Source organism: Rhea americana, unplaced genomic scaffold, assembly GCF_003343005.1.
Source record: "Rhea americana isolate MKP2758 unplaced genomic scaffold, rheAme1 scaffold_2, whole genome shotgun sequence".
NCBI classification, from domain to species: domain Eukaryota; kingdom Metazoa; phylum Chordata; class Aves; order Rheiformes; family Rheidae; genus Rhea; species Rhea americana.
The window spans coordinates 8,109,114-8,121,774 of NW_028186149.1; the positions used below are offsets into that span (position 1 = coordinate 8,109,114).

Below are 12,661 nucleotides of genomic sequence, written 5' to 3' on the forward strand. Positions count from 1 at the left end.
TACACTTTTTCCTGAGTATCAAACATCAGAATTATATATATTGCTGTTAAAAAGAAATGATGTGAGCTTATCTTGAGGGTTTCTGAAGAGTGACCAATAATAGATAAGCCACTTACTTCTAATCATTTTAAACTTATTTATTCTGGAGCAAACACTTTCAGAACGGAAGCATTCCAATTAGGCTGCCTGGGCACCCTATACAGGACTCCTGTTCTGCTCTGCTGAGATGTTTATGCCAACTGAGAGAACAAAGAAAATAATGAGATGTGGATTTTTTTCCTACATAGTTCAGCGAGATTGTCACCCAACTGTAAATAAGAGCCAGAAGCCAGCATTTGATAACCAATAGGATTGTTTAATAATCACGCACTAACAACTAGTAAGTTACATTTATATGTGTAAAAAGTTGCTTTTCAGAAGCTATGCAGGCAATAAATAAAAAACGTTAGCAACATAAGTAAGCGCTCCACAGCATACCAGAGTTACTAAAATAATGGCTTTGCATTATTTTTGCAAAACAGGTGTAGCACTGAGAGCGAGGAGGACAGGCGCGTCCTTTCCCTGCAGCTGGACAAAGAGCACCACGCACTGTTTGTGGCGTTCTCCAGCTGTGTCGTCAGGATTCCTCTGAGTCGGTGCGAGCGGCACGGCTCTTGTAAAAAGTACGTCCCTCTTTGCAAACTCCTCCTTAAAGGACAGGTAAAGCCATCCTGGGGAAGGAAGTTTTAAAAAAAATAAAAGCCTGAATTTTTCTCATGTTTTTTCTCTTACAAGGTCATGTATTGCTTCCCGGGACCCATACTGTGGCTGGTTAGACCACGAGGCATGTGGAAGAGTGAAGCCAGGCATGCTGTAAGTGCTGCTTTTCAAATTAGCCCAGCCCTTTACCATATGTTTTATAGACCACAAGAGCCTTTATCATGTGCCTGTTCCATTGCACTCAATTAATAAATCTCCTGGTTTTTTTTAGAGCTGTTTTTTTTCATACATGGTCTAGGTAGGGGAACAGAATGCTAAAGTCTGACATAATTCTGCAGCCTCTACACGAAGATCTGCTTTCAGTGTGAGCTTTATATGTGTGTAAGGACAAGCAGCCCTGTAGGAAAAGCAGTAGGAAGCAGGAAGGTGACAAATCGCTGCCTGCAAGCCTGAGCAGCTCAGCGCAGTGTCTGCTCCCAGGCACACTCATGGCCTGAGCACATTCAATTGCAAATAAGAAAGTATTTTTGGATTGGAGAAAGGAGATGATTTTGGCTCCACCCTGAAGCTAGGGTGATATATATACATATCAAAGGCATTTTGCACAAATCAAGCCTGTAACATACATTATCAACTGTACCTTAAAAAGGGACCACTTTGGTTGGCCAGYGCAAACTTCCAGTATAATTGGATAGTGGTATCCAAACCAGGAGCAGTCCCAGTGTAGAAGGGATGATGAAGTTACTGTGAAAATTTGATCTTTTCTAAAACTGTATTTGCTTATGCCAGGCAATAAAGACCTGATATAAGCTGTGCATTGTGTGAATAATTTTTATGACCATGTATTAGCCCTTATATTTCTATGTTGACTGAATAAATATGTTTCCAGTTGTTGCTTCCAGAACAAAAGGCAATCACCTTTGTTTCCCTACCAATACTGTTAATTGCAGGTTCTCTTTGTTTGTTTCATACAACCACAGCACTGGAGGGTACATCCAAGACGTTGAATATGGCAACACAGCGCAGCTTGGGGACTGCCATGGTAAGACATAGCCACCGCTGCTCGCTTCTAGTGTGCCAGCACTAGTTTGTGGCTGCACTTCACTGTGGATGTTAAATTTATGATGAGCTTTTAAGTAATCCGATGAACACATCACCTAGCATTAYTGCGAATGTTCACAAAGCTGAGCTGTTTGGTCCTGGGTGGCAGAGTTTTATCTTTCCTCTCCTTCACCAATTTACAACTATTTGGGGTCTACAGCAAAGTACTGAAGAATTTATTTTTTAAAATCAGTAATATTTTAGTTTTTATTTTCCGCCACTCAGGTTTGAGATCTTTTGCTTTCTTTTTGTTACTTTTCACTGATTACTTGTTCCTTTAATTCTTTTAGAAATTTTGCCTACTACAGCTACACCAGATTACAAAATATTTGGCGACCCAACATCTGGTTAGTTTTTTTTAATTTTTTTGAATTAATGACCTTTACTTTCCTTCAGTTCAGCATTTTCAGCCCTTTTTTCCTTCCTTTTGCACAGTTGGCAATCCTCCATTTTTGTGCTTTTACTCATGTTCCCACTGATGGTAAAGATAGTCAGACTCTTCTCACTCAGCACTTCACCCTGTGTAGTCGCATGTTAACAGCTCATTATTTATTGAGACATCTTTTATTAAAGAGCTTGATTAACATAGATGACATCTTCACTGCACGGAAGTCCACTAAGCTTTACTCTTATCCCCAGCCATGCATTTGTGAATATCCCTATTGGTCATCTCTAGTAGATGAATGGCAAAATATCATCATCTTCCTTCTTACCTCTCCTATCCTCTTTCCTTCTTTCCCAGCAAACCTTTTGCACAAATACACATTTTCTAAAATRTGTATTTCTACATTTTTGAAATGTTTTAAGAAGTTTGTGCTAATGGAAATAATTTAACATCACAAATTTTGTCGCTGAATAAGGACTTGTGTAGATAAAGGTGGACTCAAAAACTTGGTGCATTGCTGTCAGATGGACTGTCACATCCTTTTCTCCTTCACTGATTTTTCAAACAGTGTTTCTGTTGTCAGCCCCTGGTGTTCAGGGAGACGGGACCCGATGCTCCTCTGTTGAACTCAAAAGCAGAACCTCTATTGACTTCAACAGGAGCAAGCCCCAGCCCTTATTTTCCAGTGTTTCCTCCTGGAACTCGGTCTCTGGTTTCAAACTGAAGGCACATTTCTGATTGCTAGATCTGAAAAGAATCTGCTTGTATGTTCAATTTGTAAGAGTGCAACAAAACATTATTTTGTGCTTTGGTTTCTGATAATATTTTCACTTCTGTAACTTGACAAGAAGTGATGTTTGAAACAAATATTTTCCAGATTTATTTACTGTAATACCGAGAGTCATTTAGGAAAGCAAAACAAAATTGCCTTACAGGAAAATGCWAACTTGCTTGCATGAATGTTTACTTTATCAATTGAATTTTCAAAGTGGTATTGTGGGACACAAATATAATTGAACCTGATTTTCAAGTAAGTCCTGTATTAGCATGCTTTCTGAGTACTCACTTTTCTTAGTCAGCTCTCAAGCCACAAACATTCATGTCTAAACCAATCTGGCCAGCATACACAAAATGCTACTTGAGCATGCAAAGTAAACTCTGGGTTGTAAACCTGGATTTGGTCTGTCTCTTCCTCATGGGTATCTCCACCTAGGCCMTAGGGATTCCATTCAGCAAACACACTAAAGGGAGTCCAAATCTGTACAACTCTGTTCTTAGGAACTATTAAAAAATAGAGGTTAAAGAAATTCCTTCCCCTCCCTCCAAAGAAATGGCTCACTTCAGCAGTTCCTGGTAGACTGTAATAGCACTCGTGGAGCTGATCTGGTTTCTCAGGAGTAACCTGTCATGAGCATATGTCTTTCCAAGGCTTTTCTTTTTTCCTTTTTTTTTTTTTTTTTAAAAAAAGATAATTAAAAGGCAGCAAAGTATGTTGTCTCCAGTGAACAATAGAGGAATTAAGTAGAGTTCAAGTTGTGCTTTTCACCTCCACCAATTGCTTACTATAACTTTTGCACTGTTTTCATGTTTGACTTCTCTGGCTTTTTGTCTAGCAGCTGTTGATGTTTTAATGTATTTTTTGTACTTAAAGTTTTGAACTGATTGATTTTAATCAGTCCTCTGTACTTCTGGGAAGTGTAGGGGTCACGTTTTGCTCTGACATGTAACTCCCATTAAATACTGTCTCCAGTTTTAGCTTAGATGTGCCATGAAACACTGAGGAAAGCCTGACTGTAATACACATTAATAAAAATCTGTTTGCCACCACAGACATGGAGTTCTCCTCAGCTTCCATTACCACAATGGCAAGTATCCCAGTTATATCACCTAAAGTGATTGGTTCCTGGAAACCTAAAGTGACTGGCTCTCGGAAATTTGTAGTTCAAGATGACCCAAACACTTCTGATTATTCTGATCCATTATCAGGTGTCCCAAAGGGTAAGGCCTTATCAGGGAAAATACATTGCAGCTGAATGGAAACCTGATAGTCTCAGCATTTTCTAAGATTTAAACATAACAGCCATGATTGTTGGGCTACATTTTATATCCATTCCCTCTGAATATGCAGACAGTGCAATCATGTTTCTCATGCCTATTTATCTGGTGTATAAAGTGATGCTCAAAGTTTAGAATGGGAAATACAGATAATGTGTTTCCCACAGCCTTTTTTTCCAGGGGGTGGCCCAATGCTCCCATCAAAATCAGCAGGAGTTCTGTATGCGTTAAAAAAATAGATAAATTCAGTCTTACCTGCACTTCAGTTGTTTGTTTTCAAACCAGTCTAGTTTGGATAAGACTACTAGTGCTCAAGAATGGTTGTTTACAGGCAGCAGCAAAAGTAAATTTAATGTTTTGGGGTTTGGGGTAGGAGAGGGGAAATACATCACAGAACTCACCTGACAGGTCTGTGCTATAAATGCGGCACATCCCAAACGCCTTCAGCCTGCAGCAGGTTTGTAAAGAATGTGGTTCAGATCAGAGAAGAACACACTGAGTTTTTATTCTCTGGTGATGAGTGCAAGTTTACAGAGGATCTCAGTATACACACACACACACACAAACATACACACATGCACACACAGCTTTTAATCTGAACACTATAAGAAGCATCTACTGCATGTAAATTCATCTTTCTCTAAGCTGTTCTTTCAGCTAATTGAAACTCTAATTACAGTTGCAAAGATTTCAGTTCAGTAGGACGATATCACAATCAGCTAAAGAAACCAGTTTCCAATCCCATAGCCAAAACTTAAAACAAGCCTTCACCAGTGCACAGAATAGCCGGATGACAGACATGTTTGCACAATTCTGTATTTACTGAAAAAATCTCATCAGCTAAAAAACCATTCCTGTTTTATTACCATTCACCAAAACATATCAGGTTTCCTATCAGCCATTATGGCTGTGCATTTGTCATTTTAATTTGTTGCCGTTATTTTCCATTTTGCTTTGTTTAAATTTTTTGTTATCATTTGCTCTTGGTTCTCAGTCATATTTTGTGTCATAGCTATTAGTGAACTTTACACATGATTTTTTTTCTTCTTCTGCACAGTGCCATTAAAACCTATAACCCTGAACATTAACAATGTTCAAAGGCCTTGCCTCCAACAAAAGCAAATCTGTTCCTTCACTCTTGCTCTTTCATGTTAACATCCTTTGGGTTAGTTAACAGAATTACTTTCATTAAAAACTAACATAGCCTTAGCTGCAAGATGTCTGTGGTTATGCTAAAAATCTCAAAAAACAAAGGGAGCCTCTATTAATATGCAGATCACAAACTAATCCAACATTCAACTTCTTCTTGGTCTAAGCTAAAAGTTTTCTAAATTTTAACAATTTCTTGTAACATCTTTTAACCTTGCAAGGTTTTTTTAATGGTATGTCCATATGTATGCTCTTTATTCACTAAAAAAAAGAAGAAAAACTAGCATATTAATCAAATAACATAGTATCAAATTTACTTACTTTAAATATTACATACTTACATAATGCAAAGTGTGCCACTCCAAGGCTAGCAAACTATGGATGTTTTAGTTGACGTGTTCTGCACAATATCATATGAACATGCTTATTACAACACAGCATGTAGATTATACAGTTTTACACAATATTTGCATAATCCTGTCTCTCTTTTGATACTGATTTATGAGTTGGGCAGAAATTGAGAAAGAAATCCATCCCTGAGTTATTAATTGCTGTCTGGCCAAGTAACACCTTCTAACCTCAATTTTCTAGCAGAAATCGTTAATGTTAATAACATAAAAGCCCCTGTTTGTGAGCCTTAAAGGAAATCTGGGGACAGACTAAAGCAGTAGAGTACAGTATATGGCTAAGCATAATATGAGAAGTGAAGCATTGACAAGCATTCCTTATTAGCAAAGAAAATGGACGGTCTTCATTTGGACTGATCAATACTAACATAGTACCGTTTATTTGTAAAACTATTTGCATTCACCAATGCTTTAGATTGCAGAATCCAGCTAATGCAAACCCCGTGTACAGAACTCTTAACAAACACTGATACAGATACTGCTGCCCGTCCCCGAGGCAGCCTGCCTTCTTCTGAAATGCACCTCTGGGAACTGCATGCTAATTTATCATATACTGTATGTCTTCTGCAGGTGTAAGGTGGGAAGTACAATCAGGAGATTCCAACCAAATGGTACATATGAATGTCCTAATCACTTGTGTCTTTGCTGCTTTCGTCCTGGGAGCCTTTATTGCGGGAGTGGCCGTTTACTGTTACCGGGATATATTTGTACGGAAATCCAGAAAAATACACAAAGATGCGGAATCTGCTCAGTCCTGTACTGACTCCAGCGGGAGTTTTGCTAAACTGAACGGGTTGTTTGATAGTCCTGTCAAGGAATATCAACAAAACATTGATTCACCCAAGCTCTACACAAACCTGTTGACTAGCCGGAAGGAATTGCCACCCAACGGCGATACGAAGTCCATGATGATGGACCCCAGGGGCCAGCCTCCCGAATTAGCTGCACTACCAACTCCTGAATCCACACCAGTTCTTCAACAGAAGACTATGCARGCTATGAAAAGTCAGTCAGACAAGGCGCATAGTAACCACAACGCCTCACGAAAAGAAACCCCACTAAAAAGCCCTCAGTTTTTCCCTTCCAGTCCTCCACCCCATTCTCCTCTAAGTCACGGACATATTCCTAGTGCTATTGTTCTTCCCAACGCTACCCATGATTACAATACATCTTTCTCAAATTCTAATGCACACAAGGCAGACAAAAAGATGCAACATATTGATCATCCACTTACAAAACCATCCAGCAAAAGAGACCACAGGAGATCTGTTGATTCGAGGAACACCCTGAATGATTTTCTGAAACACTTAAATGAAACTACTAGTAATCCCAAAGCAATTATGGGAGATATTCAAGTGGCCCACCAGACTTTAATGCTGGATCCAATGGGAAATATGTCTGAGATCCCACCTAAAGTTCCAAACAGGGAGGCATCTTTATACTCTCCTCCATCGACTCTTCCAAGAAACAGTCCCACAAAACGGGTGGATGTTCCCACCACGCCTGCAGTACCCATGACCTCTTTGGAAAGGCAAAGAGGTTATCACAAAAATTCTTCACAAAGGCATTCAATATCTGCCCTTCCTAAAAACTTAAACTCACCAAATGGTGTTTTGTTATCCAGACAGCCTAGTATTAATCGTGGYGGATACATGCCTCCCACAGCAGGCACAAAGATGGACTACATGCAAGGGACGCCTGTCAGCGTTCACCTCCAGCCTTCCTTGTCCAGGCAAAGCAGTTACACGAGCAACGGCACTCTTCCTCGTACAGGAATAAAGAGGACACCCTCCTTAAAACCCGACGTGCCACCAAAACCCTCGTTTGTTCCTCAGACAACTTCAGTCAGACCACTGAACAAATACAGCTACTAGGACTTGTCTGTGCTAAAAATGAGTGTGGCATTAACCTGTACAGGTTGTGAGATGATGTTGTGGGAGACACGTAAGACAGAGACTTGCTTGTAATTAAAGAGAACAAAGTGGCCAAAGAAACTGTCTTTACTTCAGCAACATCTGTGTCTTGCCACATGTAGCTATAGCAAGACTTGGTGCACTTGCTAGGAGCAAACAAACAAAAAAAAACAAAGGAAAGTGCTGGTCATAACATTTCTTTTGTTTGGAGCTAAGGAGACATGTAGCACAATGGGGTGGGGGCTACTTTACTGTTCTAAATAGCTRAAAAAGTTCCTGGAAAAAAAATCTGTGAGCAAATACTTGAAAAATGGGTTCCATTTTAGACTGCCGTTAAGCGTGGTCCTTCCCATTAAATGTGAACATTTTAATACGTATGCATTCACCTTGCCTCTTGCACAAATGTCAGAAAATGGTAATGTCTCAATGACTATCTGGGTTAATAATCAATTTGCTGGAATTCAGTCTCTGGCCCAACTGTAGCATTCTTTTTTTTTCTATCCATGTGTGTGGCATTTTGTTTGTGCCACAGATAAAGCTGTGCGTGTGTGTGGATGTGCGTGTGTACTGTACACACTAGGATGTATTTAGATTCCCATTGCATCTTTTATGCTATGGAATTGTTTACATTGAGCATGACTGAACAAACAGATGACTCTTCCTTCTGCAGCATTTGGGTTCAGTGCGGAGACAGCCAAGGAAGAACTGCGCATCTCTGCCAGCCTTCTGAGTGATTCGCCTTGATGAAATAAGTCACCCAGGGAAAGAGTGCATATATGTTTAATTCTTCATAACTCTGTTATGCTGCTATTGATTCAGAGCTGTACATTTCAAATGTAGTGTTTTGGGCTGGAACGGGGGAGTGTGCTCCCCATCCAATACCTGGCCACTGTGAACTCGAGCCCCCGTACTTCTCATTGAGGGCAGCTAATAATCTACAATCCGCTTGGCAGAGGCCTGTGTAACTACAGAAGGTTATGTTTGTGTTGCATTAAATAATGCCCTACTCTCTGATAGACTCTGGTCAGTAGAAAGGAAGAAACATTAATTGGCCTGGCAGAAGCAGTCTGTGAAAACTCAACAGTAGTGCAATCAATTTGTTTTTGTTGTGTAATGTAAGGTTTTTTTTCCAAAGTCATGCAGGTAATGACAATATTCTGTAAATATTATGTGTGAGTTTACCTGAATCTGTGCATTTTGTGCCTTATTCATGCAAATGATAAAAGTACTAAAAAAAAAAAAAACTGTCAAGTGTTCTCACTATAGCACATCTTTCCCGAGTGCCAGTGTAAAAACCTCTCAACATCACCCAATAAGAAAAAAAAAAGATGAAAAGCAAGAATAATTAATGATAACTAAAGGCAGCCTACAATCCAAGAAGACAGCAGCATTAAATCACCTTACCGTGATAAACATTCCACCCCAGCTCTCCGAAGGATCAAACAGTTATAATGTGAAATCAGAGGAGGTTTCTAGGGTAATGGAACACCTGCTAAAGTTGTGTAAGCCATTTAGTAGGTTTTACAGTATCCACTTGCAGCTGATGTTCAACACAGATGGCTATTTTAGCTTGCAAACTACACACTACCACATTGTTTATTGAACATAACTATAGAAATAACCATGGCAGAGGAATATTCATGAATTAGCGGGACAAATAACTGCAATGGGTTTCAGAGACGATGGAGACTTACATTATCTGCTTGAAGGGGAGAAAAGGTTAGTCCCTGAAAACTAGATCTCTGTTACAGAACAAAGAATAAAGGATAGAAGTAGTCATTTTTTATGGTAAGGCTGTAAGGGACATTTATTTCCTGAGACCTCTGGATCCAAAAATCAATGATCTCTCTTCCTAAACACTTCTGTCTTGCAACTAAAACACTACAAGATTAATAACTATTAAAAATGTACTCAGTTGTCAAAAGACAAAAACTGATCCGAATTCACTTTACAAATATTAATTCAGACTTGTGTGAAAACAAAAGATAAATGTATGTGAACCCTGATAACCTCCTGTAACATTGTGCTGCCTTGTAGATGGTAATGTGAGTTCTCTCAGTATTTATGTTGAAATTTCTAACATTCAACCTAGTCTTTATTCTGTTAATTTAATAATAAAAGATGCTTTATCCATTTGTGCAAAGGTAAAYGCAGATTGTATCTTTTTTAATGGTACGGCATAAAAAAGTAACCCTTAAATGAAGCTGCTCTATACTATAGAGTACTTTAACATGTATAGATATCTTGTAAACTTGTATTGTGGATGTGTAAATAATACGTTCTTTGGGTTTTTAACACCGCATGTAAAGTCAAAATAAAATATTCCAATGTACTGAATGTCTCACTTCATTGTTATTGAAGCTAGTTTTAAGTGCCTCGTTCCTGAGATTACAACAGAGGAAAAACTGCTTGCCTTTAAGTGTTCGGTGAGGGAGGCACCGCGACGCCCTTTCATCAGCGTTACAGGGGATGAGGCAGCTTGCCGGGGCTGATAGCGAGCCACGCAGGTGCACTTCCATCCTCGCTGCAGCCGTGTGTTGACACGCATGTTCTTGAGGGAGAGAGTGTCTGTAGACGACTGTCAGCCTCCTGAGTTAAATATAAAACATCAAAGTAACRGGCAAGGCTTCGGAGAGTGCAGTACAGAGTCAGGTTAGCCCATATGAAACCTCTACTGTAGCTTGTGTTCTGGTTCCTCTGAACCCCTCTTGTTAGGGTTCACAGATACTGATTTTGTGCAAAAGCAATACAGTTTTTCCTCTAAAATAAAGGCCACAAAAAGAAAAAAAAATCCTGGCAAAATTAATGGCAGACCTACAGATCAGGACATTCCTAAATACTTACTAATGCTTAATAATTGGAATTCCTGTTTTGGACAGATAATAAAGGCCCAACAGAAATACACATGCTGTCTATTTAGTATGCGCCAACATCACACATAATTTTAAAATAATCAGGTAATTTAGTATCACAAAGCAAATATGAAGTATTCTTTTAATTAAAAGTTGATTTTAGATAATGGATAAAAATGATCTGTTATGACTTATGCTGTCAAGGTATTAATCACTTGAAATTACTGTGCATGTTACAATACAATGGCACCTACCTGTATTTTACTTTAAAAAAAAAAACTCTTAGGAAGATAGGCATAAGGAAGGGAAGCACAGTACTAAAAAAAATACTTCAAACCTATAATGTCTCCATATGTATTTTTCTAAGGCCAAAGCCACTTTAAATTTCTTTTTATTGATGTGATCTTTATTGGATGCATACRCAGAGTCAAGCACATAGAGCTGTCGTTTGCTGCAAGCCTGTGCTGCTTTGCCACTTGGATATTACCGATGCCTTTAACGGGGAGGCGCCAGCCACTGCAAACGGGCAGTAACTCCTGAAGCACACCTGCCTGAATAATTCTCATTTAGGCCTTAAGGGGTATGAAAAATTACAAACAGTTATTTTAATCACACACAAATATGCACCCAGGACACTTTTTTGGTCTTTTAGTGGCTCAGGGGGTGGGGGGCCTTTTTYGGTCTCTATTAAAGCAGCCTGCACTTAGCTGGAGTCACGCAGTGGCTGGATGCATCTCCAGCCACTTCATGTCCTGCTGCATCACATGGGTGCAAACACCACAGAGACCTATGGAAAGCAAGAGTCAACAGTGTTAGGAAAAACACAAGTATAAGAAAAGCTTTTTTATATTAAAAAAAAAAAAAGAGAGAAAGTAAAGTAGTCCCTCCATTACTAACAGAAGGAGAGAACACAGCAGCCCAAGGCTAACCTGCCGTAACCGCAGCTTTTGAAGGATTTTGTCTTTAATGATGCCAAGGTGGACATCAGCAGCCTCCCTCCCGAACGGGAACTGCAACAGCCACCGAAGCTGGGCGAGATGCAAAACAAAAGCAGTTTTAAGCAGTTTTCTCCTCAAAAGCTGTCCTGAGCCCGTTGGTTTGGCGTGACACATCCTATAGCCTCCCCAGAACAACAGCTCGCAGCTCCAGAGCACTCCCACAAGCAGGTACGAGGTGCCCGGCGTGCCGCCAGGGCACTGGGGGCAGGCCAGCCACGGCRCCTCAGCCCCAGCGGGCCCAGCAGCGCAGCGCAGAGCTTCCCAGTCACCTCTGCCTTCCCTTGGCTTTTGCAGACACTCAAAACAGCAGCAAGTCTGAAAACCAAACAGAAGGCAGGCAAGTTCAAAAAAAAATAAAAGAAAAAAGCAAAAAGCTGCGAGCACATCGTAGTGAGATGATTGCAAGAAAACCAATTTGTAAAGCTGTGAGAAGTTATCTGCGTGACTGTAACTTGTGGCCTTTCAAATTGGGGTCTTAAAGCAATCAGAGTAGTTACAAAAAATTCRGATGCCTCTGTCTTAGTGCCATCTTGCTAATGACTCACTCAGTGACCCTGGCAAGATTATGCAGGGTTTGCTCAGTATAACATAAACTCAGAAGACTCTGTTCTTATTTGGAGTAYGCACAGTTGTTATGTTTGTAATGTTTTCCACTTATGAAGGTTTTCTTCGTATTTTTCCTCCTCCCTCTATGGCTCTGAGCACTGGCAAGGACATCTTGCAGGTAAATAAAGGGAAAGAGAAATCCATTCTCCATTCCCATATGAGAAAAGGTTAGTATTTGCAGGGATGGGGAAGAGTTGGTTGGTATTTCCCCAGGTAGCTATTAATTTCATGCAATGGAAAAATGTTTTTAAAAAATTGATCAGGACAAAAAACCCTCATAAATGCAGCATCTGGACTTCATCTGCGATATGCAAGCTATTCATATAAAAAGTAGTACCAAGAGACTCACCTACCAAGACTGCATTTGTTGTTCAAATGTCATCATAGCAGAGTATGAAAGAGCAAGAAACCAAAGGATTTGAGAGAAAAAAACATTCAATATTTAATTAGATTCAGCTTTGCTAAGTGAACCAGAAATTTTTGTATTTTTACTCAA

At 39.7% G+C, this 12,661-nt stretch overlaps 1 protein-coding gene and 1 long non-coding RNA gene across 5 annotated transcripts in view; one reads left to right on the forward strand and one right to left on the reverse strand.

The window, feature by feature from the left end:
* SEMA6D (semaphorin 6D) overlaps window positions 1-10,041 on the forward strand; it is a 219,933-nt gene extending 209,892 nt beyond the window's left edge. For 2 of the 4 annotated variants that reach the window (XM_085303407.1, XM_085303406.1), the window contains 6 exons: window positions 522-662; window positions 775-852; window positions 1,650-1,741; window positions 2,091-2,147; window positions 4,016-4,183; window positions 6,367-10,041. In XM_085303407.1, the coding sequence (XP_085159533.1) occupies window positions 522-662; window positions 775-852; window positions 1,650-1,741; window positions 2,091-2,147; window positions 4,016-4,183; window positions 6,367-7,670 (1,840 nt within the window). In that variant the 3' untranslated portion in view covers window positions 7,671-10,041. The remainder of the gene's footprint in view (window positions 1-521; window positions 663-774; window positions 853-1,649; window positions 1,742-2,090; window positions 2,148-4,015; window positions 4,184-6,366) is intronic. The other 2 variants (XM_085303408.1, XM_085303409.1) reach the window with 2 other exon arrangements.
* On the reverse strand, window positions 631-6,483 carry LOC146596675 (uncharacterized). Its single transcript, XR_014895657.1, has 3 exons — window positions 5,731-6,483; window positions 4,642-4,688; window positions 631-710 (listed from the first exon to the last, which is right to left on the reverse strand). It is a non-coding gene; the product is annotated as an uncharacterized LOC146596675 (long non-coding RNA).
* Window positions 10,042-12,661: the final 2,620 nt, after the last annotated feature.